General features: G+C 36.5%; 2 protein-coding genes and 5 non-coding genes across 7 annotated transcripts; 3 read left to right on the top strand and 4 right to left on the bottom strand.

Annotated features, from left to right (window-relative positions):
* Positions 1 to 359: 359 nt before the first annotated feature.
* LOC117315018 lies at positions 360 to 15,120 on the top strand. The gene is made up of 4 exons (XM_033869148.1): positions 360 to 507; positions 4,566 to 4,806; positions 5,485 to 5,542; positions 7,293 to 15,120. The coding sequence occupies exons 2-4, from the start codon at positions 4,570 to 4,572 to the stop codon at positions 11,162 to 11,164; spliced, it is 4,167 nt and encodes a 1,388-aa protein (XP_033725039.1). The 5' UTR covers positions 360 to 507; positions 4,566 to 4,569; the 3' UTR covers positions 11,165 to 15,120.
* A 1,936-nt stretch (positions 15,121 to 17,056) lies between these two features.
* Positions 17,057 to 17,128, top strand: Trnaa-ugc. Its single transcript has one exon. It is a non-coding gene; the product is annotated as a tRNA-Ala (tRNA).
* Positions 17,129 to 17,592: 464 nt separating this feature from the next.
* Positions 17,593 to 17,664, bottom strand: Trnaa-ugc. The gene has a single exon. It is a non-coding gene; the product is annotated as a tRNA-Ala (tRNA).
* Positions 17,665 to 18,882: 1,218 nt separating this feature from the next.
* Positions 18,883 to 18,954, bottom strand: Trnaa-ugc. Its single transcript has one exon. It is a non-coding gene; the product is annotated as a tRNA-Ala (tRNA).
* A 970-nt stretch (positions 18,955 to 19,924) lies between these two features.
* Positions 19,925 to 19,996, bottom strand: Trnaa-ugc. Its single transcript has one exon. It is a non-coding gene; the product is annotated as a tRNA-Ala (tRNA).
* Positions 19,997 to 20,381: 385 nt separating this feature from the next.
* Trnaa-cgc lies at positions 20,382 to 20,453 on the top strand. The gene has a single exon. It is a non-coding gene; the product is annotated as a tRNA-Ala (tRNA).
* A 950-nt stretch (positions 20,454 to 21,403) lies between these two features.
* On the bottom strand, positions 21,404 to 27,117 carry LOC117315019. The gene is made up of 2 exons (XM_033869149.1): positions 27,032 to 27,117; positions 21,404 to 24,763 (listed from the first exon to the last, which is right to left on the bottom strand). The coding sequence occupies exon 2, from the start codon at positions 24,759 to 24,761 to the stop codon at positions 22,692 to 22,694; it is 2,070 nt and encodes a 689-aa protein (XP_033725040.1). The 5' UTR covers positions 24,762 to 24,763; positions 27,032 to 27,117; the 3' UTR covers positions 21,404 to 22,691.
* Between the last annotated feature and the right edge of the window lie 539 nt (positions 27,118 to 27,656).

Genomic DNA, 27,656 nt, shown 5'->3' on the forward strand with positions numbered 1-27,656 from the left:
TAAAGGCCTAGATATTTAATTACGATCTGTTTTAATCAGAATTTAAATTCAGTATTTCAAGATAACTTTATTATTAAAAAATTAAGTTTAATTATTTAAAACAAGTGTAAATGAAACCGTTTAATGAGAGAATATGGCCTTATGATTTATTTAATTTAGGTCTCTGATAGTCTAACCTTATTATATATTTTATAAACAACTGCGATTTTTTTTTCAAGCAGCAACCAGTTGCACTGTGGGTTGCAGTGAGAAAAACGCGGGAATACTAACTATGTAGATGGCGCTTATCAGATTCAAATTGTGGCCTTGTCTGAGAAACGCTTAAAAGCCCTTTGTAACTCGACGCATACAAACCCTATATTGAGTCAGACAGTTACGCCACCCAAGCTGGAAAGGCGGACGCGGAAAGAATCCGCCATTTTGAGTTTATGGAAAAATACATAGAAATCCAAAAATCATCAAAGAAGAACCTCATTCGTACCTTTAATGGGTAAATTTGAGCAGAAGGTAATTATATTTAAATATTCAAATAACTGTTGTAGCTGATCAAGGTTAATTATATTGGTGCAGTCACCAAAAATGCGTTGCGGCCCGCATCCGGTTTATGTTATAGAAAGAAAGGGACATTTTAATTTCCAAAGCCGACTTCGAACTAAGTGGTTGACGAATAATGAAGTGTTTGATGAAGCTTCGTTTGCATTTGGTAGATAAACTTGACATAAAACGGATGTGATATTTATTCTTTTTTATCTGTTTTTGTTATTAAGTTAATGGAAACCTCCGTACGTCACGTCGTGTTCAGAAATACCATGCATGTTTTTTGGCGAGGCAAATTCTAACTCGCAGTCCGAAGATTGATTTAATAATATGGCTGAGTTTCAAACAAGATAATTAACTAAGACTTCTTGTTTGTACACTGTTTTAAGAAGATATTATCAAGATATACTTGTTTATTTCATCGTCTATCTTCGATGTCCATGACTTTGACCTTATTTAGTGACGTGTATCACTGTAAGTAATAGAGCCTTGCACAAGTCCGCCTCACGGTGGGATGATATTCATGGGATTCATACATATAGAGTTTAATATAATTTTAGGCATGGCCTATGTGAGAGCGCAGCAATCCCGGTGCCCATGGAATTCGAGAAACAAGCACACATAATCTAGTGTACTAGAATAGTAAATCCCACCAGAGACATATATACAGAGATTGGCAGCTCTCTATTTGCCCTTGTGTTTACATAGTGGTCCCTGACCTTCCCACAATCCTTTGCGGTCGCTCGGTTCAGTCTTCACTAGACGCCATATTGGAGAAAACTTGAAAACTAGAAACATAATTATCGATAATTTCTATTTGAAATCATCACCAAGATCCAATTATGTGCTTTAATTTTATTAATATCAAAGTGCAGAAGTGTCATCAATATGAGATATATCACAATTTGCTGTCTAAGTGTTTGTATTTTGAGTGTGAAAGTCAAGCACAACGCAGGAAAGAACGGCGGGAATCTCCAATTTTCGAAAAGTCCCTATTGGGTTTTCGAGAATACGGATAAATGACAACAATGTGCATGATAATCAAGACCACATTTCATAAGTATGACAGTTTTTGGTTAATGTGGTAACTTTTGTAGTGGCCTAGATAAAACAATGTGCTTTTTGTGTGCGTTTAAAATTGACGATGTTTTGGTCGGACGTAATGGCTGCTTAATTACAAAACTTGGACATGTCGAAAAGGACCCAATGGATTTTCGAAAATACGGATAAATGACAACAATATGCATGATCAACAAGACTATATCCCATAAGTTTGATAGTTTTTGGTTAATGTGGTAACTTTTGTAGTGGCCAAAATAAAACGATGTGCTTTTTGTGTGCGTTTAAAATTGACGATGTTTTGGTCTGACGTAATGGCGGCTATTTACAAACTTGGACATGTCGAATAGGACCCAATGGATTTTAGAAAATACGGATAAATGGCAACAATATGCATGATCAATAAGACTATATCCCATAAGTATGATAGTTTTTGGTTAATGTGGTAACTTTTGTAGTGGCCTAAATAAAACGATGTGCTTTTTGTGTGCGTTTAAAATTGACAATGTTTTGGTCTGACATAATGGCGGCTATTTACAAACTAGGACATGTCGAATAGGACCAAATGGATTTTAGAAAATACGGATAAATGGCAACAATGTGCATGACCAATAAGACTATATCCCCTAAGTATGATACTTTTTGGTTAATGTGGTAACTTTTGTAGTGGCCAAAATGAAACGATGTGCTTTCTGTGTGTATTTAAAATGACGATGTTTTGGTCTGACGTAATGGCGGATTAACCAGAACATGTCGAATAAGTTCCAATACTACGATACACACATGCGCATAGCCCGATTTACCTGCGCTCGTGTGTGTTTGATAGGAGACAGGACGCTCTCGATAAGGGATATGCTTGAGTGGTCACGAATAAAGGGAGCCACTATCTGTACGGGGAAATAGCGATGTTACTAATCTCTCTGTATATATGTCTCTGATCCCACGTTACAAAATGAATATATTGCCAACAGATCTATACACTGGTTTGTAATAAAGTATATATCAACAAGAATTATGATTTAGACAACTTACTACAAAAACTAATCGTAGAATAAGTCTTACAATAGACTGATTAAGCGATGACAAGGTGACGAGACAGCAGACGACAACAACAAAATTCGGAAGTCCTCTTTATTTTATGTGCTATATTTGGTAAACTTGTATGCAACTGGAACGGACCGGAGCTGCACTCGTTAAACACCGGAAATGTTTTCGTTGAAAATTATACCGTTACGTTTTGAATATAAAAAATTAAGAACTTGTTCGTGATAAATTTTATTAACAAATTGTAACTAGTGTGAAGTCAAACATTTGCATATTTTTAAAATCTTGATATTTTGTAATCTCCCGAGAATGTGACTTTGAATACAGTCTTGCGCAACACTAGATCTTGTCGTGACTTCCTGTTTCCGGTTACTGAGAAAGTTTTTGAACTCTAAGTATATTGTGGGAAAAGGGGGGGTTTCCGAGACATCTCTACCATTAAGTTCGCTATGAGAACGGGCTTCGCCCGTTCGAGCTGTGCTCTCTAATACCAGAGTTTCACCTGGCCCTGAAACAAGACATTCTAACTGATATAATTATTTCACTTGCATTGACGAGAAAGCTACGGTATAATGACCATGTGATTCTTTTCATCTATTTATTAAAAATCAGCATATGAAACGTTCTAGCATTGAAGCAATGCACTAGGCGATTGGACCGAGTCTTGCTCGAATAGAGATTATTTTTGAGTACTTCAGTATGCATTTGGATGCACTTAACAGTGTTAATGCGAAATGTTGCGTGCACTTTGTTCTGTTAAATTTAATATGCATTTCCAAAAAACTGGATACACCACATGCACAAAATGAACCACGTTTGTGACAAATTTTAATATACTTTCGTCTGCTCTGCTGAATAAAAAAAAAGAACATCCATAACACAATTAACTTCTTAACCATATCAACACAAATAGTAGCCCGAGTTTTCTCTGCCCTGTCACCAGACATGCTAATTTAGTTCTTGAGAAAATTATTTCATAGAAAATATTGAAAAATTTTCCTGGACTTGTACATGCTGCTTAGTTCTAGAATTATATACCGTAAAAATTTGTGTATTGTGGACAATTTTTTTCAATATTTCACAATTGAAAAAATCCACTGCACACTATATCTACATAGGAACAAGCCTTTGCCGGTCAGATGCATGGATGTCATGAATGTGTTGCAAGTTTTCTAATTGTTTCCCCGGCCCCCCGACAGTAGGATTATGATTTAATCCTTAGATATATAAAGCATTTAATTTAAAGTAAATATTGAATAAATAATAAAGGAAATAAGATATTTAGATGTTTAATTCCTTGAAATTGTATATCAGCATGGATTCATGTTAGTCCATCGTGAGTCGCACATGTTCCTCACACATGCAATCTCACTTGAGCAATTTGCTGTATTCAGGGCCAAAACGATGCATAATGACTCGGATTAACATCAAACAAAAGTGGAAATGATATATCAGTATTTAGTTAATTCACCTTATAAATCCAGAGCTTTGCCAGAGACTGATAACGTTCAACTTGTAGCTGTAACAGCATGCATGCACAATTCAGCAAGGATAACACTAATGCCTTGACCTCGTGCGGCAGTCGCTGACCAACAGGCCCTATAAAATTATGATCTGACTGTGAAAACTGCTCTAATTCGTCTGCACATAAAATTTATCCGGTCGACATATTTATTGACTGATGATTTCAATTAAATGTTGTAATGTAGCTTTGATAACTTACAGATTCCTATCCAGGTGTTATGCTGTAGGATTCAGCTACTTTGCAGTTAAACATTAAAAAAAAAAATTTTTTAACTTTTTTCTCAATTTTTTTTTTATTTGAAAATGAGCCTCAAAAACGTACCTGCGCATTACATACACAAATATTTGCGGTAGTATATATTAGTCTGATCACCATATCTAATACCTTGATTTCTTTTCAGTAAAATGGAGACTGAGGATCAAACTTCAACAGAAAAATCTCCAGCTAAGTCTGCGAGTGCCAGAAAAACCCGAGGGTCAAAGGGTAAAGTTCAGGAACCTGATTCGCCAGTGGCAGGGTCATCAAAAAGTCAAAACGAAACAGAGACTGCTGTCATTGCAGACTTCCCGACTGCGCCAGTTTTACGTACAGAAAAGGAAAAGGCGGCCTGGGAGAAATACAAAGACCAGTTTCAGACACTGGTAATTATATTCAAGAGATAAATTTTACAGACTGCTCTAGGCGGCAGCTATAATAACAAAATATAAAGGATCATTTTTTTTGGGCTGGAGACATATATAGATTTTCATGAGTTGATAAAAAAACCACATAATATATTTCATAGTATTGGTGCTAAAATTTAGAAAATTGATTATAATCGATGATAGATCAATTTCAAGTTTCCGATTCAGGGCTTTTTCTGATGGCCATTAACGGCCCCATTCCCCTTTGAAATTATTTCATATTCAAACCAAATTCCCAAATTTTGGAGTTTACTCCTGAAAATGCCTTTCCCAATTCACCAATTTTCTCCCCACAATGAGAAAAAAGGCCCCTTCCCAAACCAGTGATTCTAAAGTGAAATTGATTCCAATCATCATTTCTACCTACCAGCTGGTAATGCACAAACTATTGTGATATTAAATGCATGAACCTGCCGCTATTGTAGTTATAGTGTATTTTGCCAATCATTGATACATAGAGAGAGAAGCTTGGTAGTGTTATACATTTGTAAACATATCTTGAGTTATATAATTAAGTAATTTTGTTCTTGATGAATGAATGAGAAATGAGAATCGGGGCTTATATAAAATAGCTAAGTCTGGTCAGGAAATGTAGCCTACATCCTATCAGATAACATTGTTGTGTTTATGTTACAGTGTGCGGCTCTGAAGAATGAAGGAGTTGATGTGAAGTTGGTTGCCAGCTCCGATCAAGGTTTGTATCTTGACTCTCGACCGTCTACAGCTAAACAGTGTGTGAACAAGACATTAGTCTCCTGATCTCTGTGACAAAATTTACACTGTCCTCCATAAAGAACTATATACACTCTTTTGACTTGTTGAAATGTTACAAGTGCATTAGAAAGTTAAAGTTTGCATTTTCTTGAAGATTATTCATTTGTCGGTCACAATGACAATTTTTTATGATAATAACCCATGATCTCAATGAAGTTTCAGGGATTCAAATTAAGGGACCTATTTTGAAGATATTTCAAAAATGCACTTTGCAGGTGTACCAAACAATTACATCATTCTGTGAAGGTATGCTGCATACAATATTTCTAAAAAGACATAATATTGCAGAAATGTTGCTCTTTAAGGATTTTTATATCGTCAATATCCAGGGCTTTTTGGGGCCGTTATTGGGCCCCATTCCCAATAGAAATTATTTCACATTTAAGCCAAATTCCCCAAATTTGCAGATTACTTGTGGGGAAAAAAATTCCAATTCACAAATTTTCTTCCCAAAATGAGACAAAAAGGCCCTTTCCCAAACCAGTCGGAAAAACCCTGATATCCATATCAGCTACTAATAAAACTGTAAATGTATATGTCTCGGGTAGTACAAAGACAAGAGTAACAATATTCAAATTTCAACTTTTAAGTTATTTTTGGTAAAGGGGTCTAGGAAGTTACAGATGTCAGTGTATTGGTGTATATAAAGTTGATCCCACTTTTACAGAACCAAAATGTTACTCGAGTTATTTCCTGTAAAATGTCTTATCCTACTATAAGACTCCAGAAACCAAGAGATTACATATGTGCAAGGTGGGCTATTTTGTCTCCTCATCCCACCATGCATAGAATTTCTTTGTTTCTGTATACGTAGTCCTCGCGTTAGCTATAAATTTTACTGGAATAACCCCTGGGTACATCCTCTTTTATGTAAGACTGGAGTTTTCCCACTGGGAATAAATTTTACTGTAACAGCCATCGTGATATTTTTCCCTTCTTTACCTACTCATGGGTGTTAATTTTCAGTATTAATGCTGACTGCAGTGTTTTTAGGTCACCTGAGTGAAGGGTCAAATACTCTTCATGGATGGAAAGGTCTTAAGTTGATATATCAAAATTGTAAATTTCATGACCCATAGGTTTCATGTTTCTCGCTGAAGAGGTGCTAAATTTTACTATAGTTTATGCCCAGAAATCACATTTTGATAGAAATGATTCAAATCTTTTAGGATTATGAGGTCGAAACTGTACTACTTCATGTATGTAGTTATGAACTGTTAAATTACATAGAAGATCGTTATATGTTTAAGTCTCAGGTGACTATTAAGGCCCATGGGCCTCTTGTTTAAACTTTCCCTCCCTATCAGAAAGTAACTGTTTTTTTTACTGGAACAGATTAAATAAAGATTTTCCAGAAAATGTTCAGAATTAGGCAAATTTCCCCAGACCAAGCCAAAGGATTGTTAGTGGAATAAAGTAAAAATTCCTAGTTGTCAGTGAATATACCAATTTCACTTGTAAATGCTAAATCAAGTATTTCCATTCCTCTGTGCATTATATATAGAGGCTGTGTATAAAAAATTACCTCAGGAATCTACCTGGTAATATTTAAACCGATTTATGCAGTTTGGTTTTATTTTACCCCTCTCTTAGATTATACTTATCTTAGAAAGTGTGTCTGGACTATATCTTTATAAAATTATTTTATAATATTTTGCCTCTATTTTCAGATGTTGAAACTAAAAAGAAATCCACTGACAAAGAAATTTCTGGAGATGAAGATGAGGATGAAAATGTTGAGAAATCAGATGAGAGTGAAAATGAAGAGGATGAGAATGAGGAAAAAAGTAAAGAGGTTAGGAAAAGAGGCCGGCCTCCAAAGACACCTGCAAAAACCAGTGAATCATCTGGTAAAAATGCTGAAGAAGCAAGCAGTAAGGAAGTAAGGAAAAGAGGAAGGCCCCCTAAAACACCTGTAAAAACACAGTATGTAGAATCTGATGAAAAAGGGGATGATGAAAATAAGGAAGATGAAGTGGAAGAAAAAAGAGGACGAGGAAGGCCAAAGAAAAAACCTGTTGAAGCTGCTACAGAGGGGTCAGATGAGAAGAAAGACGAACCTGGTGTTGAGGAGGAGGAAGATGTAGAGGGAAAAAGAGGACGCGGACGACTGAAGAAAAAAGCTGACCCAGTTATTACTAAGGATGTGGAGGAGAAAAATGACGAGCCTAGTATTGAGGAGTCTGATGAAAAGGATGATACTGATGCTGTGGACTCGCTTGACAAAGAAAGTCAAACTCCCAAAGCTCTTGAAAAAAATACTGACACCCCAAAAGGAACAGATACAGGAGTGAAGCGGGGTAGAGGTCGGCCGCCAAAGACACCAAAGGAAGCGCCAGAGAAATCAACAGAAAATGCAGAAGATTCAGAGAAAGTAGAAAAGAGAACATCAAAAAAATCTGCCAACCAGGAGGATGGTGATGATGGAAAGGAAAAGAAGAAACCTGTTAAAAGTACACCTGGGCGTACACCTGTGCCGCTTGTTAGCTCCCGATCTGGACGCATCAGGAAAACTCCTGCCCGATTCCTGGATGCTGCTGTCATAGAAATATCTGACACGGAGGAGGCAAAGGACGGTGAATCGGAGGACGAAGATGGATCCGATGAAAAACCTACAAAAGGCAACCGGGGACGTCCCAGGAAAATATTCATTAAATCGGAACCCAAAAGTGATGCTTACGAAAAGGCAGCGATTATTAGTGTTAAAGAGAAAGATGAGGATGGTGAACAGAATGATGTTGATACACCGTCTCGTAAACGTGGACGTCCACCAAAACAGACATCCGATACTCCAGGTATTCCTCCGAAAACTGATGATAAAACAACGGATAGTGCATTGAAAGGAAAGAGAGGAAGGCCACGCAAATCTATCACTGTGGAGGACGGAGATTCAGAAATAAATGATTCACAGAGTGAGAAAAAGAAACCAATACTGATAAAAACAGAACCAAAGGATGACGTGGGTCATTCGAAGAGGACAGCAAGGAAGAAAGATAATTTCCCATGTGAATATTGCAGCAAAGAGTTTGTTTTAGAATGTTTATTGGAACGCCATACAAGGTCATGCATAAAGAAAACATCAAAACAGGAAAAATCTGACAAGGACATCTTGGACAGTGCAGAGGGGACGGAGGTGATTTCAGATACAGAGAAATTACCGGACACAGAAAAAGCAACAGATACTTCAGACATGGATTGCATTGTTGATGAAGAAGTAGGAGAATCTGGTAAAGATGAAGATGAATTGGAAGAAGGTGAAATAACGAAAAAAAGGAAAAGGGAAGATGATGAGGAAGACTGCGATCCTGAAGAAGTTAAAAAACCAAAAATTTCTGGAGATGAATCGGACCAAAAGGACGGAGAGCCTAAAAAAGTAATGAAATCTCGCCTGCCAAAAAAAAGAGGACGTGGCCGACCACGTCGACAGATTTATAAGCAGGAATACGATGACGAAGATGATGATGATTTCCTGCCCGACACTTTAAAGAAAGCTAGAAAAGATGCCATGAAAAAGCTGACACAGACTGATTTGTTGTATTTGCAAATGAATATCAATGATGATGAAATAGAGTGCAAGATTTGCGTCAAAAAATTCAAAGATGTGAAATATTTGCGACGTCACATGGCAATCCATGCTGGAATCCGAGATTTCATATGTAAAATATGTAGGAAAAGCTTCATGCGCAAATACGACCTTCATATCCATATGATTCGTGTACACTCTTGGGTCAAAACTGGTAGAGGGAAAATAAAGACTGAAGACGATCTGGAAGAAGGGGAGATTACTCTAGATACTCCAAAATCTAAAAAACTTGAAAAGAGTTTTGACGACGATGATGATGATGATGTTGAAGAAGTACCTGTGGAGAACCTAGAAGAAGAACGTAAATTTTCCTGTGAAACCTGCGAAAAGAAATTCCGTTTTGAATCCTCATTGAAAATACATGTACAGACTCACACCGATACAAAGTCGTTTCTTTGTGATTTATGTGGGAAAGGCTTCTCACTGGAAAAATATCTTAGCAAACATCGTCTGCGACATGAGAAGGAGGGCATCATCAAAATGGAGGGAGACGTCAAAGTTTATAACTGTCAGGTTTGTGAGAAGACATTTGAAGTCCTGCCTGACTATCAGACGCACATGAAATCGCACAAGGATGAAAATTTACGGACATTCCACTGTGACCAGTGTCCAAAAGGTTTCTTCAAACTTGCTCACCTTAAACGCCATCTTCTTACCCACACCACGGATCGCACTTACAAGTGTGCTTTATGTGACAAGTGTTACAAAGATCCGGATACTTTACGGAAACATCAGAAATGTGTTCACCAGGTCAAAGATGAGACGACTGGAGAAATCATGGAAAAGAAAGCTTGGCCATGTGACGAATGTGGGAAGGTCTTCTTCAACTCTGGTCATCTCAAGAGGCATAAATTCCGTCACACTGGCGAAAGGCCTTTCCCCTGCGCAACTTGTGGGAAATCCTTCACCGAGAAGAAGAGTCTTGAAAATCATACTCGTATTCATACTGGGGATCGTCCCTATCATTGTGAGGAATGTGGCAGAAGGTTTATACAAATGTCGCATCTCCGACGACACAGATATCTGCACACACAGGTCAGAAACTTTGAATGTCCACAATGCAAGAAAAGATTTTTCGAAAACACAGATTTAATGAAGCACATTCGTGTTCACAGCAATATTCGACCGTTCAAGTGCGACCTCTGTCACATGTCGTTTGCCCAGAAAAATGTCTTGGTCTGCCATCGCCGACGTCACACTGGGGAGAAACCGTTCATTTGTGATATTTGTAGTCGTGCATTTACACAACTCGGATCTCTGCAGACCCATCGGCGTCTTCACACCGGAGAACGACCGTACAAATGTCAGTACTGTGATCAGGGATTTGTCAGTAAAGAGAGGATGAAGTTCCATACCTTCATACACACTGGCATCACACCACATATTTGTCATATCTGTGGGAAGGGCTTCAGACTCAAATTCAAGCTTCAGAGTCACATAGACTCCCATGAGGGTGTCTTCCGGCACAAATGCCAGTACTGTGCAAAGGGTTTCCTTGAACGAGCCAAACTAAATCGTCACATGAAGCAGGTTCACAATGAGGATCGAACCAAGAACATTTCAATGTATGGATACAAAGGCAACGTATTAAAATTAGAACGCGATACAAACGAAGAAAATGAAGGGCACCAGGAAATAATCATCCGTAATCTAGGCCATTTTGATGGGAAGGAAAACAATACAGAAGAAATCATCGAGACAACCTACGTCACCATCCCGAGCGAACTTACTGAAGGGCATGATCATGAAACTAACAATGCTATCTCGCACATTACCTTGGATGCTAGTGAGGTTTCCGCAGCAACAGCTGCCAATATCGGGGCGTTGTTCGACGGGACAACGAACAGTATCACTATTCCGCAGGATAGCATTGTATATGAGGGTGAGGGTGGAACAGTGGGAGAGGAAGTGGTTTATGTTGTTATCCCAGAGGAAAACCAAACTGTAATTCTTTCCTAGAATCGGCCACGTTTCGAACTTTGGTGCGATCTGTGTCAGTAGGGAAACTTCATTAAAACAGATCATAAACAAAATAATAAACAAGCAAAATAAAATGTATGATGGCTTCTTTAGCAGATAACTTAAATGTGAATTAGTTGTATAATGACAATATGCTTGTATAAATATATACATGCACAATTTCAAATTATGTTACACTTGAAAAGAAAATTGAAAATATTGACTGTTTAAAATAGCAGAATTTTTCAAATAATTATTGGTCACTGAAGAGAAAATATGAAGAATAAAAAGGTTTCAGTAAATTAATGGCAAAAATCATAGATTTAGAGCGGTTTTTCATGATGTTTCCTATATAGAATCTGTTAGCATCACTAATCATGTTGTCACATTATAGCACCAGGCGAGAGGGATCCAGGTAGATTGTTGAAGTTGTGGGAGGTTGTGGGGTGGCGGACTGGCTGAACCTTATACTACACATAGTAAAGTTTTAAAAGTCTTTGCCAAGTTGAAATTGAAACTTTCTGCCAAACCCTGGATATGCCTCGATATATAGTAAAGTCTTGGGGATATATTTCTTCAAAATTCTCCGCTTTACATTCTGATTATTCATCTGATCTCCGCCATCTTTTGTCAATTATAACTACTATACAGAACTTCAGAAGATTCAGTTTTGGGATTTTTTAAGAAGATAATTCATTCAGCAGATGATCATTCGAGGGCTATTTCAAATACGGTCGGGGGGTGTATTAAAATAAAATTCAAAAATATCAGTTTTGGTATTTTATCATGTAAAATACTACAGATGTTAAGTGTTTTATAAACTTACTGTAGAAATGTTAACATACTGTACTGAAAATATTATGCGAAAACATTTTAAATTTCGTTTAAAACATGTTGTCATGGTACCGGTAACAATTTTAAGGTGTAATATTAAACGAACAAAAAATAATGTGTATCTGCTTTAGTGACATTTTATGTATTAAAGGCCAAAGATGAGGGATATAACACTACAATGAAGTATTGTGAAAAGAATGCAAATATTTTGGTATTCCTGTGTTTTTATAATATGTTAACTTCCACTTTCTCTGCTAGAAGTGGATGTCAGATTGAAGGATATTTCTCAAATATTTATTAAAAATATGTAGGAATTAATCAAATAATTGTAGTTATTTGATTTCACAACACTCCAATGCGAAACATAGATTTTCTCGCGTGTACAGCTAGTCTTAATAAAAATGTTTTTATGCCAAGTTTTAATCCTGGTTATCTCATTTAAATCATCATTTGATTGTTTACCACTGGATATTTTTTATTTTTTATTTTTAAATATTAATATTTCAATTTTTTGACAATTTGGAGTTTATAAATCATATTAAACCAGAGATAGGTAATGACTGCATGACTGGTGTGAGCAGCAATGTGTATGATGGGTTGGGATGGAGTTGGTCAGCGAAATGTATGATGGGTTGCAATTGGGATGGAGATGGTCAGTGATTTTTATGATGGGTTGGGATGGAGTTGGTCAGCGAAATGTATGATGGGTTGAATTGGGATGGAGTTGGTCAGTGATTTTTATGATGGGTTGGGATGGAGTTGGTCAGCGATATGTATGATGGGTTGAATTGGGATGGAGTTGGTCAGTGATTTTTATGATGTGTTGGGATGGAGTTGGTCAGTGATATGTATATACAGTGTATTATAGATGACAAGTGAAATGGTTTGTGGGAAGGGGATGGAAGCTTAATGGTGACATATGATGAGAGTAGGATTCAGTTGGAAGTCGATCCATTGGTGTTGGGGCTATTTGGGTAAATGGCGAGAGGGGAGGTTTTTGTGATGGGTGATTAATGATAAGGGAGATGTTATTAGTTTTTCCTTTTTTTTTCTTTTTTTTATATCTTGATTATTTATAGCCCAAAATATTGACCCAACTGCTTTCATGAATGATATTTCTTGCCAAGGGAGACATTCATTTTGTTGTGAAAACTGATTAAAATGAAAGTGTTAAGTGTGTGTGGTAATTTTGGCCAAATATATTTTATGTGTGAAAATCTTGGAAATATGATACCTGTTGGTTGTATTCTGATTATGGTATTTATCTAACAATGAACTGTTACCCAATAACAAGCCTTCCTCTCATTTATTGCTGTTCAGTAAAATTACCTGAAATGTAACTCCCTGTCCTGTATACGTAATGATCCAAATTGGGATTTGGAGATTAGGAGTTTGGCCACTGGGCTTATTACATGATAATAATGGTGAATTTGTCCGTAACTGTAGGATAAATGTACTGAGGAATTCAGTGTGTATAAACAGTTCCACATTTAAACAAGCTTGTAAATCTAGTACCTATATATCGTGCAATAATATTTTACACAAGATAAAGGTATTTGATCCGATAGACTAAAATAAATTGTTGACCTAATACTGACCTAGTGCTGACAATAATACAGAAGGCATTGGTGATGTGTATTGTGTTAATCCTACAATAAGCCTATGTCTGACAATAAGCATATGACAATAAACCATGTCTGGTAATAAGTCTTTGTCTGGAAATAAGCCCTTACCGGGCAATAAGTCTGTATGGTAATTCAATAAGGTTATTATAAGCCAGTATCTGATAATAAGTTTATGTCTGAAAATATTGAGTCGGTCTGTAAGCCTTTATGCACATGGCAATATGTCATGTCTGGTAATAAGCCATGTCTGGTAATAAGTCTTATGTCTGAAAATAAGCCTTTGTCGGGCAATAAACCCATGTGTGGTAATTAAATAAGGTGATTATAAGCCAATGTCTGATAATAAGTTTCAATCTAACAATAAACACAAGCCTGGCAAAAGGCCATGATTAGTAATAAGTCTACACTTGGCAATAAGATCACATAAGACAATAAGCCGATGCAGAAAAAATGCTAACAACTGCTATTACCTTGTTCCATGTACCAGATTAAGTTTATATGTCACCTGGACTTATTGTAGGATATTAGATAGCAAAAGTTAGTGTTTTGACTGATAAAACCATTTTCTCCTTCAATATATCTCGACTATTAAAAAACAAAATTGTAGATTTTGAAAATACATAAAAACTATGTAATAAAAATTGTCCCGAGATTATTACAATTTAATTTTATTGATACACTAAATCGCAATGAACATGAGGGAGATTGGTATCCAATGATTATCGTAATAAGATACTGTCTGAAAACTGTTGTTGAACATCTATTTAACTATTTATTCTAAAGGTTAATATTTGAAGAAAAAAAAACATGTAAAAAAGCTGAAAAGGAATTTGAAATGCAAGATCCTGTCTTGATCTGAGCTCCCATTTCATTGATTACTGTATGGTTAAGTCTAGCAACTGTCCCAGTCGGAGCTTCTAAATGGAGGGTATTAAATTTCATGTAACACCGACTGGGAAACCTGCTGCAGTAAACATTTCCATACATTTGTGTGTACAGTATGTATAAGCTGGGTTTTTCCTTTCACGCCATATTGAATAACTGCGAACATGGCAAAATTAAATCCCCGAGGAACATTACTCGACAGTACACTATATAACAGAATGTCGTTTATGGAAGAGGAGCACAGAGCAACATATGATATTAAAGTTGGTCGGAAAATGCACAAAAAATAATTAAATAATAACATTTGAAAATGTTTCTTACAAAATTTTACATGGAAAATGTGTTGATGTCCGAGAAGAACAAATTTGATTGAATTTGGATGGATGGGTGGTGGTCAAAAGCGTCCTAGGTAATATATAAGTTCTTAAGAGACAAAATATCCTATTTATTGTCATAGAATATTACTTGAAATTTAAGAATTATTGTGTGTACGGAATTTGTAATGAAGGTAATTTTCCCCAGAAGAGTTTTTTTCATTTGAAGTATTAAACTGAATTCTACTTGTTGGATAATTATGATGTTGTTTCTTCATTAAATCTTGTTATTTGTATATTTTACAAAGTTGGTTATTTCTTTCATTAGTTTTGTTTGAGATTATTTACTTAAGGGGCTAAGAAAACTCTATCGGTTAAAGTGTCATCTTGTGTAACCTCTTGTGAATATCCAAGTTGCATTGTTTGACCCTCCCTTCCCATGTCGGTTTGGGTTTCTCAGGCTTTCATGGTTGTGTCCTCGAGATGCTTCAGGATGGCATGCGAGGGTTCTCCCTATGTGTTGTTCAGTGAGGTAGTCACCAGCTACTACAATAAGATCCTGCCTCAAAATGACCCTGGCTGTTCACACAGATAAACCAAACAAGTCATTATTCATTTTTCTGTGACAAAATAGATGGCCGACTGAACATATCAAACAAGAGGTCCATTGAACCTGCATAACTCACCTGTTGTATGGCAATAAATAACAGCCCAGAACATTATCAAAGTTGAAAGAATGCAAGTTACATATATAAATTGGTATTACTTTTTGCCTCCTTTAATATTTTTTTCTTTTCCACGAACTTTAAAGATTCATGCAACATGCTAATAATGAAATGATTCAATTGGTCTTTTAGTTAGCCTATGTAATTATTTCAATTGAAAGAGGTAGCTTTATAAATCAACTTAATATGTTTGACCCAAATATACAAGTCCGTTTCTCAAGTGACCTTTTATTATTAGTAGGTGGTGGTCTTTCATTAAAATATTTTGGGCTTACTTTATTCTAGCATTGTGACATAATTACACAGGGTTTCTCGGCAAATAATGTTTTTAAACTGGGTTAATCAATTCATTTAAACAACCTTGGTAACTGTATCTCAGATTATGAAGCCGAGAGTTGTGAACTACTATAACGTTAAAGTTTGACCCCTGTGGATTAAGGTCAAGATAATTCATTTTAGCAAAGCAAACTTGGTAGTTCGAGTCCGTTACTTTTGGCCTCTTCTCAGAACGATGATTGTTATGATTTTTGAACCTCGCGACCTTGCCATTGACCCCTGTTTATTTGCACACTACTTGTTTTAATGTTGTCTGCCTATTCCTGGTGTCAACTTTCTCAATAACCAAGAGTTAGGGATAGCAGCTGGCCGAGGTTAAGAAGTCCTACTAAGAAAGGACATTGGTCTATATCAAAGATTATCGTTAAAAAAACAAAAACGAAACATCTGACTATAGCAAAATGACATAGATTCTGTACTGTCCATAATCAGTCATGGATCACGATCGAGTCGTTGTTGCAGATTTTATCCAGATAGAAAGTTTAAAAAAAAAACTAGAGCTTGGTAGATCTACCTTGAACAAAAAAACCGTCTTCGTAATTATAAGGACATTGAGAACATGGATCGAAGTCTCCCGATGACGTAATACCAGCGGTAAGTGTAACTGTTACTCGATAAACACTGGGGAAACCAAGTATTCAATTATCTGTAACCACGTTATATATTACATAACTAGTATGTATTGAGTCTGGTAACCCTAGAGGCTTTCCATCCTGAACCAGAAATAAATCTAATAACTAGTGTCAATTTGAGTAAGCTACAGTATGCCTACCTTAGTTGGATTAATCAATATTAATTTGAAAAATAAAAGGTAAAGATAGTGCTCTCATAGAAAAAAAAACATGACATGTTAATGACGTTAATCTTGCAGTAGATCTACATGTAAAATCTAATAGATATCATATTTTACTCTATATAAACTAAATACAGGCATCTATATGACAAGACATGTGTTAGAGTTATCCCCCTTACATCACAAAAAAAAAATGATTCCCTCATCGAACACGGAAGTTGAAGTGAATCACATGAGTAAGTTTGTGTTTTAAATATGGTAATGACAATAACACAAGTGAAAGATATCAAGTGAACGTACTTTTACACATTAAACTTGAACATGAACATGAGAACTAAATTAAGAAATACTTCATTTTAAGAACGGCATCTTTGTATGGCGGGGATGTAGCTCAGTGGTAGAGCGTTCGCTTTGCATGTGAAAGGCCCGGGGTTCGATCCCCCGCATCTCCACAAATGTTTTTTTTTTTTTTTTTTTAAACAAATCTTTTTATCATTATTATCGACAATATTATGCAACAACACCACTTTTGCTGTTAAAATTATATTTAATGAATATAAACATATAATTTATTTACTACCTATTAGATCTACGTACGCTTCATAAGAACGAGGCTGGTATCGTAAATACAACCGGAGAACAAGGTGAAGGCTACACAAATTAAAAACTCCGGAATTGAAGACCAAAGATATGATTCTTGATATTCGTATCCGGCTTAATGACATTTATACAAAATTGCTAATGCATGATCTCGAAAGAAAATCGAAATGAGTTGCTAATATACGTGTAACTTGTTTCATTGGACCGAATGGCAAGAGACTCGGTTAAATAATGAGTGGAGAAATAAAAAGATCTGCAACTGCAAACCTATCACTTCAAAAACGCCTTACACCAGCTAAAAACCAAAAAACATTTGTGGAGATGCGGGGGATCGAACCCCGGGCCTTTCACATGCAAAGCGAACGCTCTACCACTGAGCTACATCCCCGACATATTTTACTACCGATTCAGACTTTTCGTCGTGCCTACTACATTCCTTTGTTTCAGACGTTTATAACAAATTAACAGACATTGAACTAATTTGAAATTCATTTTTTTCAAGTTTCCAAATATCGAATGGACATATTATATGCATACAATACCACGACAGCGCAGATCCGTCCGTTTCTCAGTTTCCCGCCAAGATCGTCTTTTTAACTATAAAATGGGGTATCACTTTAAAGTATAAGAGGCCTAATGGGCCCTATTTTACAACCGTTCTGCAAATCATAAAAAGTAAATTTTGTTGGAAAATCTAATTCATATGATTTTTAAAATTGATTCATTTCATTTTATTCATATTACATAACATTGAATATTCATAATTTGGGTCTGTAGCAGATAATCTGATTCCAAGTTTCAAACAAGGGAAGATAATCTAGCATTAATGAACATGAATAATTATTTTAGGGGGAAAAATAAATGTTATAGAAGTTTTCTATTGAAATGCCATGTTATTTCATCTTCCACTCGATGCATATAATATTGCAAAAAAAAAAAAAAACACCAACAAAAAAACAAAAACTAAACAAACAAAAAAACAAAACAAAAAAACAAACAAAACAAAAAAACAAACAAAAACAAAAGCAAAAAAGCAAACAAAAAAAACACAAAAAAAACAAAAAAACAAACAAACACTAAACAAACAAAGAAAAAACCCATAACAACAATAAAATACAAGAGGATTACTGGGCCTGTATCGTCCACCTGTTCTGCAGTTTATAAAGTTTTTTTTTTATTGGGGGAAATTTCGTGCTTTTCAAATTTGATTGATATAATTGATGTAGATTCGTGTTAAGTAAAGATGATACTTTTGTTTTGGAAGTCATTTACATTTACTAGCTACATATTATTATAATCACTAGAGAAAATAAAAAAAGATAAGAGGCCCGATGGGTCCGTATCGCTGTCCTGTTCGGCAGTTTATAGAGACATTTTGTTCGTATGATTTTGGAAGCCGTTTAAGGTTATTGATCTGGATTAAAAACGAGTAAACATTTTCATTTTCCATGATTATGGCAAATAGTTGGTATTCTTGTGAAACAATCTGACGATTCAGGCAGGTGAGCAGCTAACATTAACATTTATTTCATTGAGGAATGTAGAACGGGTTTGTCAAAAAGGAAAACAATCGTTCACCAGGCACCAGAGTCTAAATAAAAATTTGTGGAGATGCGGGGGATCGAACCCCGGGCCTTTCACATGCAAAGCGAACGCTCTACCACTGAGCTACATCCCCGCCATATCTCCATTATCGCTTCAGACCTCTGACGTACATTAATGTAATACTCGATACACACCTGTATTTCAGACACCTGTTACTTATCTTTAAAACGTCAAATAAACGTGAGGACAAACTGTACGAATTTACATTGGATAGGATATGAGTAGTATATATACTACTGATATGTTTTGATAACTGAATTAATTTTAAACGATTAATGAAGAAGTGCTTTTATTGGGATCCACACTTTTCATCCCTTATGAATTTGTTTGCTCGGTGTTATCACCCCTTCAACAGGAAGGGGCGGTCATTTTGAGACGCCGGGGTATCTTGTAGTAGCTGGTGGCTACCTCGATAACCAATCAATATACAGGAGGCTGTCGGATACCATCCAGAACAGCTATCAGGGTAAACTGTCTTCCACAAGGACAATACCGCGATAGCGCAGATCCGTCCGTTTCTCAAGTTTCCCGCCAAGATAGTCTTTTAAACTTAATATTGGGGAATCACTGCAAGAATACAACAGGCCTAATGGGCCCTATTGAACAACCTTTCTACAAATGATAATAAGTAAATTTTGTTGGAAAATATAATTGATATAATATATATAATTTTTAAAATTGATTCATTTCATTCATGTACATGTATACTCAAAAAGAATATCATTTTCATTAAGTAAGTAACGTGACGTCAAATGTTTGGTATTGTGATGAAATAACGATTTGAGCAGGTAAGTAAGCTAATAACTCAAAGATGCGGGTTGAATAATATCACTAAAGTGCCTGTATTTGTAGAAACCATACTCAATAAACGATCATTTTTTCTTACAAATGGCGAATACATTAAAGAAATAAAAACACGTTTACTATAATATCTCGTTACATGTATAACTTGACAGCAGTAAACTTATTTGTCAACGGAAATTGATATTTAAAATTAGAATTTAAATCAATCAAAGTAAAAAAAATAAAGTACAAATTAATTGTGGAGATGCGGGGGATCGAACCCCGGGCCTTTCACATGCAAAGCGAACGCTCTACCACTGAGCTACATCCCCGACATATTTAAATTTGATAAATGTGTTATCATTCTAAACCAAATATCCAGGGATGAACATTTGAATTCCAACAACTTGAACTTCTGCTGTTTGATTGCAGAGCCTTATCGCCTTGATATCAAGGATCATATTGAGACGATGGATCTGCTTGCAGTAGTAGCTGGTGGCTAGTTTTCCAAATGATATGTAGAATGTCGTAATGCTTCCCTAAACAATAGGACTGATAGCGTCCAAGGCTATCAACAAGACAAGACAGGGCAGTCCGTGATCCCAGCTTTCATGAGAAACGCAAATCGCTAGGGGTAGAGATCGTATCTACGTTTAACGTAAGACTGTCGATAAATCATTTCGTTATAGATCATCAACCTGAATGGAGTGTGCCAAAGGGGATGTAGCTCAGTGGTAGAGCGTTCGCTTCGCATGTGAAAGGCCCCGGGTTCAACCCCCGGCATCTCCATGTTTTCCAATTGAAAACTAATTCTATCAAGCAGTTTTATTTTCTTTGACATGAAAATCTTCAATATGGTTCAGAAGTATTTTTATTTAAACACTGAGGTACCTTGTGATGTCTACATAGTAATTATATCATGTTGTTCCTTTAATTAATTGCTGGTTTTACCGCCTACATGACTCCGCCTATTGCTAAGTTTCGTCTCACCGACTATAGTCAGTGTTATGTCGGCCTTAGTTAGATAGTGGTTTTACCGCCTACATGACTCCGCCTATTGCTAGGTTTCGTCTCACCGACTATAATCAGTATTCTGTCCGCCTTAGTTACTGGTTTACCACCTACACGACCCTACCTATTGCTAAATTTCGTCTCACCGACTATAATCAGTATTCTGTCGGCCTTAGTTAGATAGTGGTTTACCGCCTACACGACTCCGCCTATTGCTAAGTTTCGTCTCACAAACTACAGTCAGTGTTCCATCAGCTTTAGCTAGTTACCGGTTTACCGCCTACACGACTCTACCTATTACTAGGTTTCGTCTCACCGACTATAATCAGTGTTCTGTCGGCCTTAGTTAGTTAGTTAGTGGTTTAACGCCTACATGACTCCGCCTATTGTTAGGTTTCGTTCCACCGGTTATTGACAGTGTTCACTCCTGCTTGTCTATGTTCAGTCATGCTTGTCTGGAAAGCTGTCATTATTACAAAAGTAGTTCAATACGTATGTTTCCATTGTTGTACTTTGCTCTTTGTGTAGATTCGAATTCGATAAAAAAAAACTCAAAATAAAAATTTTATGACCGAATGTGTGACCCTTCAAATGAAACTGCCATTTTGACTGTGAACTGACGCTACTTCCATGGCGATAGGCCTATCAATGACGTCATAGCCGGCACCGACATGACTGTCATACATTATATGTAAATATTAATCATTACACACCATTTGATAAATATAAAGGATTTGAAATATGGCTTTATTTCATATGATACTCATGAAATGCGCCTTAGAAGTATTTTTTTTAATGTTTGTGAGCCTTGGCTAGACAAGTTTAATACAATCTCATTAGAAATAAAAACAAGGATACATTTGATCACATGACCCAGAAAACAAACATTGTGACAGAGTTTCAAATAAAAATCTTAATAACAAAATTAAACGGAGCAATATTAAACGCAAGTCACACGTTTGATTTCTGGTTTGGTATAATTTAACAAATCGGTGTAAAGTTTGCGTTATTTCATTGATGTAATGAGAGGTATATACGTCTCTGATTAAAGGAAATGTTTTTTAAAGAATTATTGTGTGTCCATTTTCATCATTACATTGCCAGCTGATATTATATAGGGAATGTTAAAAAAGATTTAGATTAAAACAAAACACTATGTCGTCAAGATAACATCTGGATAATACGTCATAGACGAATGTGGGACTTATAATTAAGCTTACCGTCAATTCATTGCTAACATCTTTATAATCAATATATAACCAAAGTCTCTCCTCCACAGAATGACAATACGTGTTTTCCCATGTTATTTAATATATCTTATATGACAGGGTATTGATTACTTTATTTGAAAAATATAGCATATATTAATTTTTTAACTTAATAAAAAAGTATTGAGTTCAATTTAAATTGTATTATCATTTGAGTTTGAGATAGTCAGGTTTATTAGCTTAATTTATACTGATAACTTCATCTTTTTCATGTTTAATGTGTATGTTGGCAGTAAACTTGATCAGGGATCAATAAGATATGAATGATGATATAGCCTAGGCCTCAAACTATTTTTTAATTTTTGGCTCAAAAAAATATTATTTGGTGAAAAAGATTCACTTTGGCGAAAATTTTGGCGAAAGAATTTCAAATGCTGGTGTGAACCCAGGATATACTTGATAAAGAATACTGTCCAAGTGTACTGGGTCTCTGAAGAACGAACCATACGTACATCTGTAATACTATACTTAATACGGTATAATGGTGATTGTCTATCGGGATTCGGACTAACGAACCTGAACCTTGTATCCATCTGTAATGTAATACAGTAAATGCATTTCGGGAATCAGATAAAGAAATGAACATCAGTTTCAAATTAACAAACACTTTCAGTAACACAGAAAGATCACAGTACTATATGCACGACGTTACATCAACTGGGATTCGGATTAATTCGGACTAACGAATCTTACCCACACTAGTTACTCTACCGGATTCATCCCCCATTGATGTTCTACATAAACGTATTTATATGTTGTCGTCACTGAATTTGTACACCTCAAGTACAGTAGATTCCTGGAAAGAAGTAACCACGAATTCCTGTTTGGTTGGATGGACCACTATAAACCACGGTCTGGTGATACCGGACAGCTGGGCCATTAGTACCCTCCCACGTGACCCGTCAGGTGAAACGAGGTAAACGTTTCCGGTACCGTAACCACAAACATACACATTGTCGTCCCGGTCCAGTCCAATACCTGCGGGATCATTCAGACTAGGATCGCTGTACCTGTAGACTACTGCGTCACTGTCTAGTCGTCTACACAATATGTCATTGTTATCTGTGTGGTATACAGTAGACTTAGATGTAGATACTGCGAGGTATGTGTTATTTCCTCCTCCCTTCTTTATTGACTTGGTGACCTTCCCATCGATAGACATAACCTTCACACTATCATAAGTACTGACCAGGATGTTGTCCCCGAGTACTGCTATACCCCAGGTAATAGGGGGACTTCTGATCGTGTTGATCACGGACAGCTGACCATTCTGTAGTGTACATCTCAGTATCTGTTTCTTGTATACAGCCACAAATATCTCATCAGCAGTACGTCCACGTGCTATATCTGTAGGGTTACCGTTAACTTTATATTCTCTCGTGTAGGAATATTTATCATCAAACTGTACTAGTCTACAGTTAAAGTAGTCTGTGATAAGTAATTCATTGTTGTCGGTAAAGATTCCTCCCGTCAACCAAGGCGTGTTCACTCCTCTAAGTGTGCTGGTGTTAACCGTATGTACACAAGATACCGACCCGGTCCATACATCCACCGCGGCCGTTACTGGAGTAGTCTGGACTGTCAGATGCTGCAGAGAACCCGTCAAATCGGAAGTCGAAGTCGAGTCCGAAAATGCTGAAGCTGAAGGCGTCAAAAGCAAAGATCCTATCAAGGAACATATACGGCCATTTGCATTCTGTGACACGGGTGAAAGTGTCGAGGTGACGTCAACATTTCCCGCGGTTGTCATTTTCATAATTTCATCAATCGTTTCCTGTAGCTTCAGTGTGATGTCAAACTGATTTGTTTCTTTCTTTGTGTTTTGATCCATACGTCGGTAATGTCCCGATATCTGCTTTTTTGTTTGTTCTCTCACGAAAAATCGGTGACGCTCTGATAACTGTTGATCTGAACGTGACATCAGCAGATGTGAATTTTCCGCGTTGATGTGAAATGTGTTGACATTCTTCCGTCGATTCAGTAGTTGTTGTCTGTATGTTCTGCATTGACCTGCGAGGTCTGATTGAAATCTTGCGTTGAGGTTATCGAGCTTGTCTTTAGCTTTCTGTATCCTGTCGGTCATTTCCGCTGAAACTTCTTTTTCTCTTGCGTTTAGCGTTGTTATCCCTAAATCGTCCTCATCTAACATCTTCTTTGTTTCCTCTGTCAGCTCCTTCCATTCTGTCTCACCGAGACTCTGTTTAGCCATTGTCTTCTTGATCACATCCTCCATTGGTTTAACATTGTTACATTGTCTGTGTGACACCGACACACAGATATAACAACACATCGCGCTGTGGTCTACACAGTACACGTCCAGAGGTTTTCCACTATGTTGATGACAGATTTCGTAGACTTTTACATCACAAAGTTGTCCAACATTGCCAGAGATGGAGACAAGTCGATGAGCAGCTGTTGCCTTGTTCCGTTCATGGCAAATTCTGCATTGTTTACAGAGCTTCTCTTCACACTCGGTACACGTGACCTCGGCAGGGTTCGATTCTTTCCAACGTAGACATGGCGCACAGAAAAGGACATCGGCGGACTGTGCTATAGAGGAAACAAGGAAATCATTTTTCAGAAAACATGTCGCCCATGTACTTACGGCCGTATTGCCGTCATCAGGATTAATTGGCGCCTCACAGACAGGACAAGGAAAGAAGTGTCGGTCCTCATCTGCTGTGACGTGTTCCGCTTCGATGTATGACGTCAGACATCGGCAGCAGAAAGTATGACCACAAGGGAGCAGCCTCGGTTCTTTGTAGGGTGACGTACACATCAAACATCTGTATTCCGGTCTCGGGTCGGCTTCTGCCATGTCTGTAAATAAAAGGTGATGTATAGGCTCCTCTGGAAGATAGGCGTCAAGAAATATGTATAACGTGATTAAGTGTAAAGAAGACTGACTTCATAATATCACGTGTTCCTGTACGTGTATAAATAGCGCTGGTAGGTACTAGAATCTAATATATAAACAGCAGTCTCACGGTATACCGCCCCCCGTTATACCGCCAACCAGGAATACCGCTGTCATTTTCCTTGAAACGGATTTCTCTATTACGTATACCCCCCCCCCCCCTCCCCCCTTTTTTCTTTGCTATATATAATCCCGTTAATAACCGTTTTAGTTCAGCGTAATGCCCGCTTTACTTATGTTTGTATTATTTGACGTACCTTTGCTCTGCTCCAGGGTCATGTTACAAAACAGCATTTTACAAATATAATTAATGACTGTAATTTGATTTATATATTAATTGTCCTTAAAGGATACAGGTCACCTTAATCAACCATATTTAGAGGATATTGAATGCATGGTTTCCCGTCTAATATAACATATTTCACGAGTATGACAGAATATCGATATTTTAACGAGTGTGAGGCAAGAGTGAAAAATATCGATATTTAACGGGAAACCATTCAATTTTCTTTTTATTGCATTTCATAAACTTCAAAACAAAATTAAAAACATCGAAAAATTAATATTGTCAAAAAGTGCGGGAACAGTAATGACGTCATCTCTTTGTGACGTTACTCCATGTCAACTTGACGGCCCCATTTTGAAAGGACTGATCAGCGTAATTTAAGGTTTTCTGCTGTTATCGGAGAATCTCTGCATAAATAGATAACGTCAAGTGAGTTTTTTGTCAAAAATTAGTCTGAAAATTTCAGAAATACAGCAAAATAACCAATTTATCTATATCCGATTCGATTGGAAAAATCGGATAGTTTCAACAAGGTGAATACAAAGGTAATTTGTCAAAAACGGAAAACTTATAATTTCACTGCAAAATCTTATATTTTCACTGCGAAATCTTATATTTTCACTGCTCATCGCTGCAGTGAAAATATAAGTTTTATTAGTTTGATAAATTTCTATATTTCACTGGCAAAAATGCAATAAACGTGAATACGCAGCCTTTGTTTCAGGTATACATCTACTTATTATAGGCCTGTGTACACATGTGTACGGCTATAGTATTGAAACCCCGTTATATCGCCACCCTGAATACCGCCAAAATCGGAACAGGACAAAAGTTTAGTATAGGCTGTATCAGATTATATTTGTCTACGTCATTTCCCTTTGGAAAATATTCACCTACTAACGACAATAACACAAAAATACACGACAACATAATTATTTTAAATAAACCCCTGACACCTGTAGGAGCAGACGAAAATTGTGTAACATCAGCGCTGACTGGTTGATTGAAATTATCGAGCGTAATTTGACACGTAGTTCTCAATGAGCGGTTATGATATGCTAGGACAAGCAAACTGACAATATATAGATATTAACTAGTATACGGGGAATTTTGTTTTCTACCATAATTTCACCTTTACGAAGCTGAAGTGTTGACATGCCATATATTTCTAGTGTCCGACTAACTGAAATCTGACCATTTCTGGATATTTCAAGAAATCTAGCGACAATTCTAGGCATGATATATATTGAATCATACACAAAATCAAAGAAAAGATATCGGACTGACGATTGAGAAAATTTTCATCGACAAATATTGAGCGATTTGTCAACGATCATGATTTCCCCGAACTTAGGTATCGCTGGGCGATTGAGTTACTAACCTTGATTGGAGTGTAATTTACAGACGAGACGAGTCCCTGTGATATAATTGTCGCTCGATCATTCAAAGTTAAAACATAATATGATTAGATAATATATACTGTCAATTAGTAACTACAGCTGTTCATACTAAACAGAGGTGTGGTTTAAACTCGAACGGTTCAGGGGAGGTAAATCTTTAAAAAAGCCAGAATGATTGTTGAAATGGTATATTATTGGTATATAAGTTAAAATATACATACATGATACGATGCAGTAGTTGTTTGTTGTATTTGTCTTTGTCTTTGCATTGAAAACAACAAATAAATATAGTATTGTTCGAAAACCGTGAGATGTATGTATGATCAATAATAACAAAATATTATTTGATTTTTTTTTATCAAGTCACTTTCGGTTTGTGTAGGATTACCATTACATCATATTAATCACCTTTATTTGATACCAAAACCTGACATGTTAGATTAACCACAACGGTCAGTCATTCATATAATTACAGTAAACCTTACCTTCTGACAGTCGTCACGATGTTGATAATATTTTCAATATTTTGGTGTTTACAAATGAGGTGTGTTGTCGAGTACTTCCTTGTAGCCATAGACAAGACGAACGATAACTCGTCTCCAAATAACTTCCTGATCCGAGTCAATGTTATATAAAGTCTTATCGAACATTGTGTCCACTATGATAATACATACATACGTGTACTTTTAAAAAAATTGTAGTTAAACTAGGTTGATTTTTCTCATCGCTTTCCATGATGTTTTTTTTTTTAAATTCGCCCATGATGTCGAAATTAAAACGTATTAGAACCTTTAGTATGTCATAACACAGGGGCTTGGCACGATTTTCCAAATGATAGTCTATATATATATGTATATAGTATCAAGGGTAGTAACTACAAAGAGGGGGAAGACCAACGTATTTAAAAAAAAAAAAAATTGTCGTATTCTGCGGGTCAAAAATCTTAGTGACACATACATTACCTTAAAGAGAAATGTTTTATCTTTCCAATGAGTGTTCGATGAACAAAATTGGCCAAGTATTATCCAAGTTATGACCTGACGAATTCGGAAATAGATGCTGAAATGGCTAGGTCGGAATCTCCCTGTCCGGTTGAATAGTCGCCTCGCC

Source organism: Pecten maximus, chromosome 17 (assembly GCF_902652985.1).
Source record: "Pecten maximus chromosome 17, xPecMax1.1, whole genome shotgun sequence".
Taxonomy (NCBI): Eukaryota; Metazoa; Mollusca; class Bivalvia; order Pectinida; family Pectinidae; genus Pecten; species Pecten maximus.

Coding starts and splice junctions, on each gene's coding strand:
- LOC117315018 (XM_033869148.1), top strand. CDS start 4,570: ATGGAGACTGAGGATCAAACTTCAACAGAAAAATCTCCAGCTAAGTCT. Junction 4,807..5,484: donor AAGACCAGTTTCAGACACTG/GTAATTATATTC, acceptor TTTATGTTACAG/TGTGCGGCTCTGAAGAATGA. Junction 5,543..7,292: donor GGTTGCCAGCTCCGATCAAG/GTTTGTATCTTG, acceptor CTCTATTTTCAG/ATGTTGAAACTAAAAAGAAA.
- LOC117315019 (XM_033869149.1), bottom strand. CDS start 24,761: ATGGCAGAAGCCGACCCGAGACCGGAATACAGATGTTTGATGTGTACG.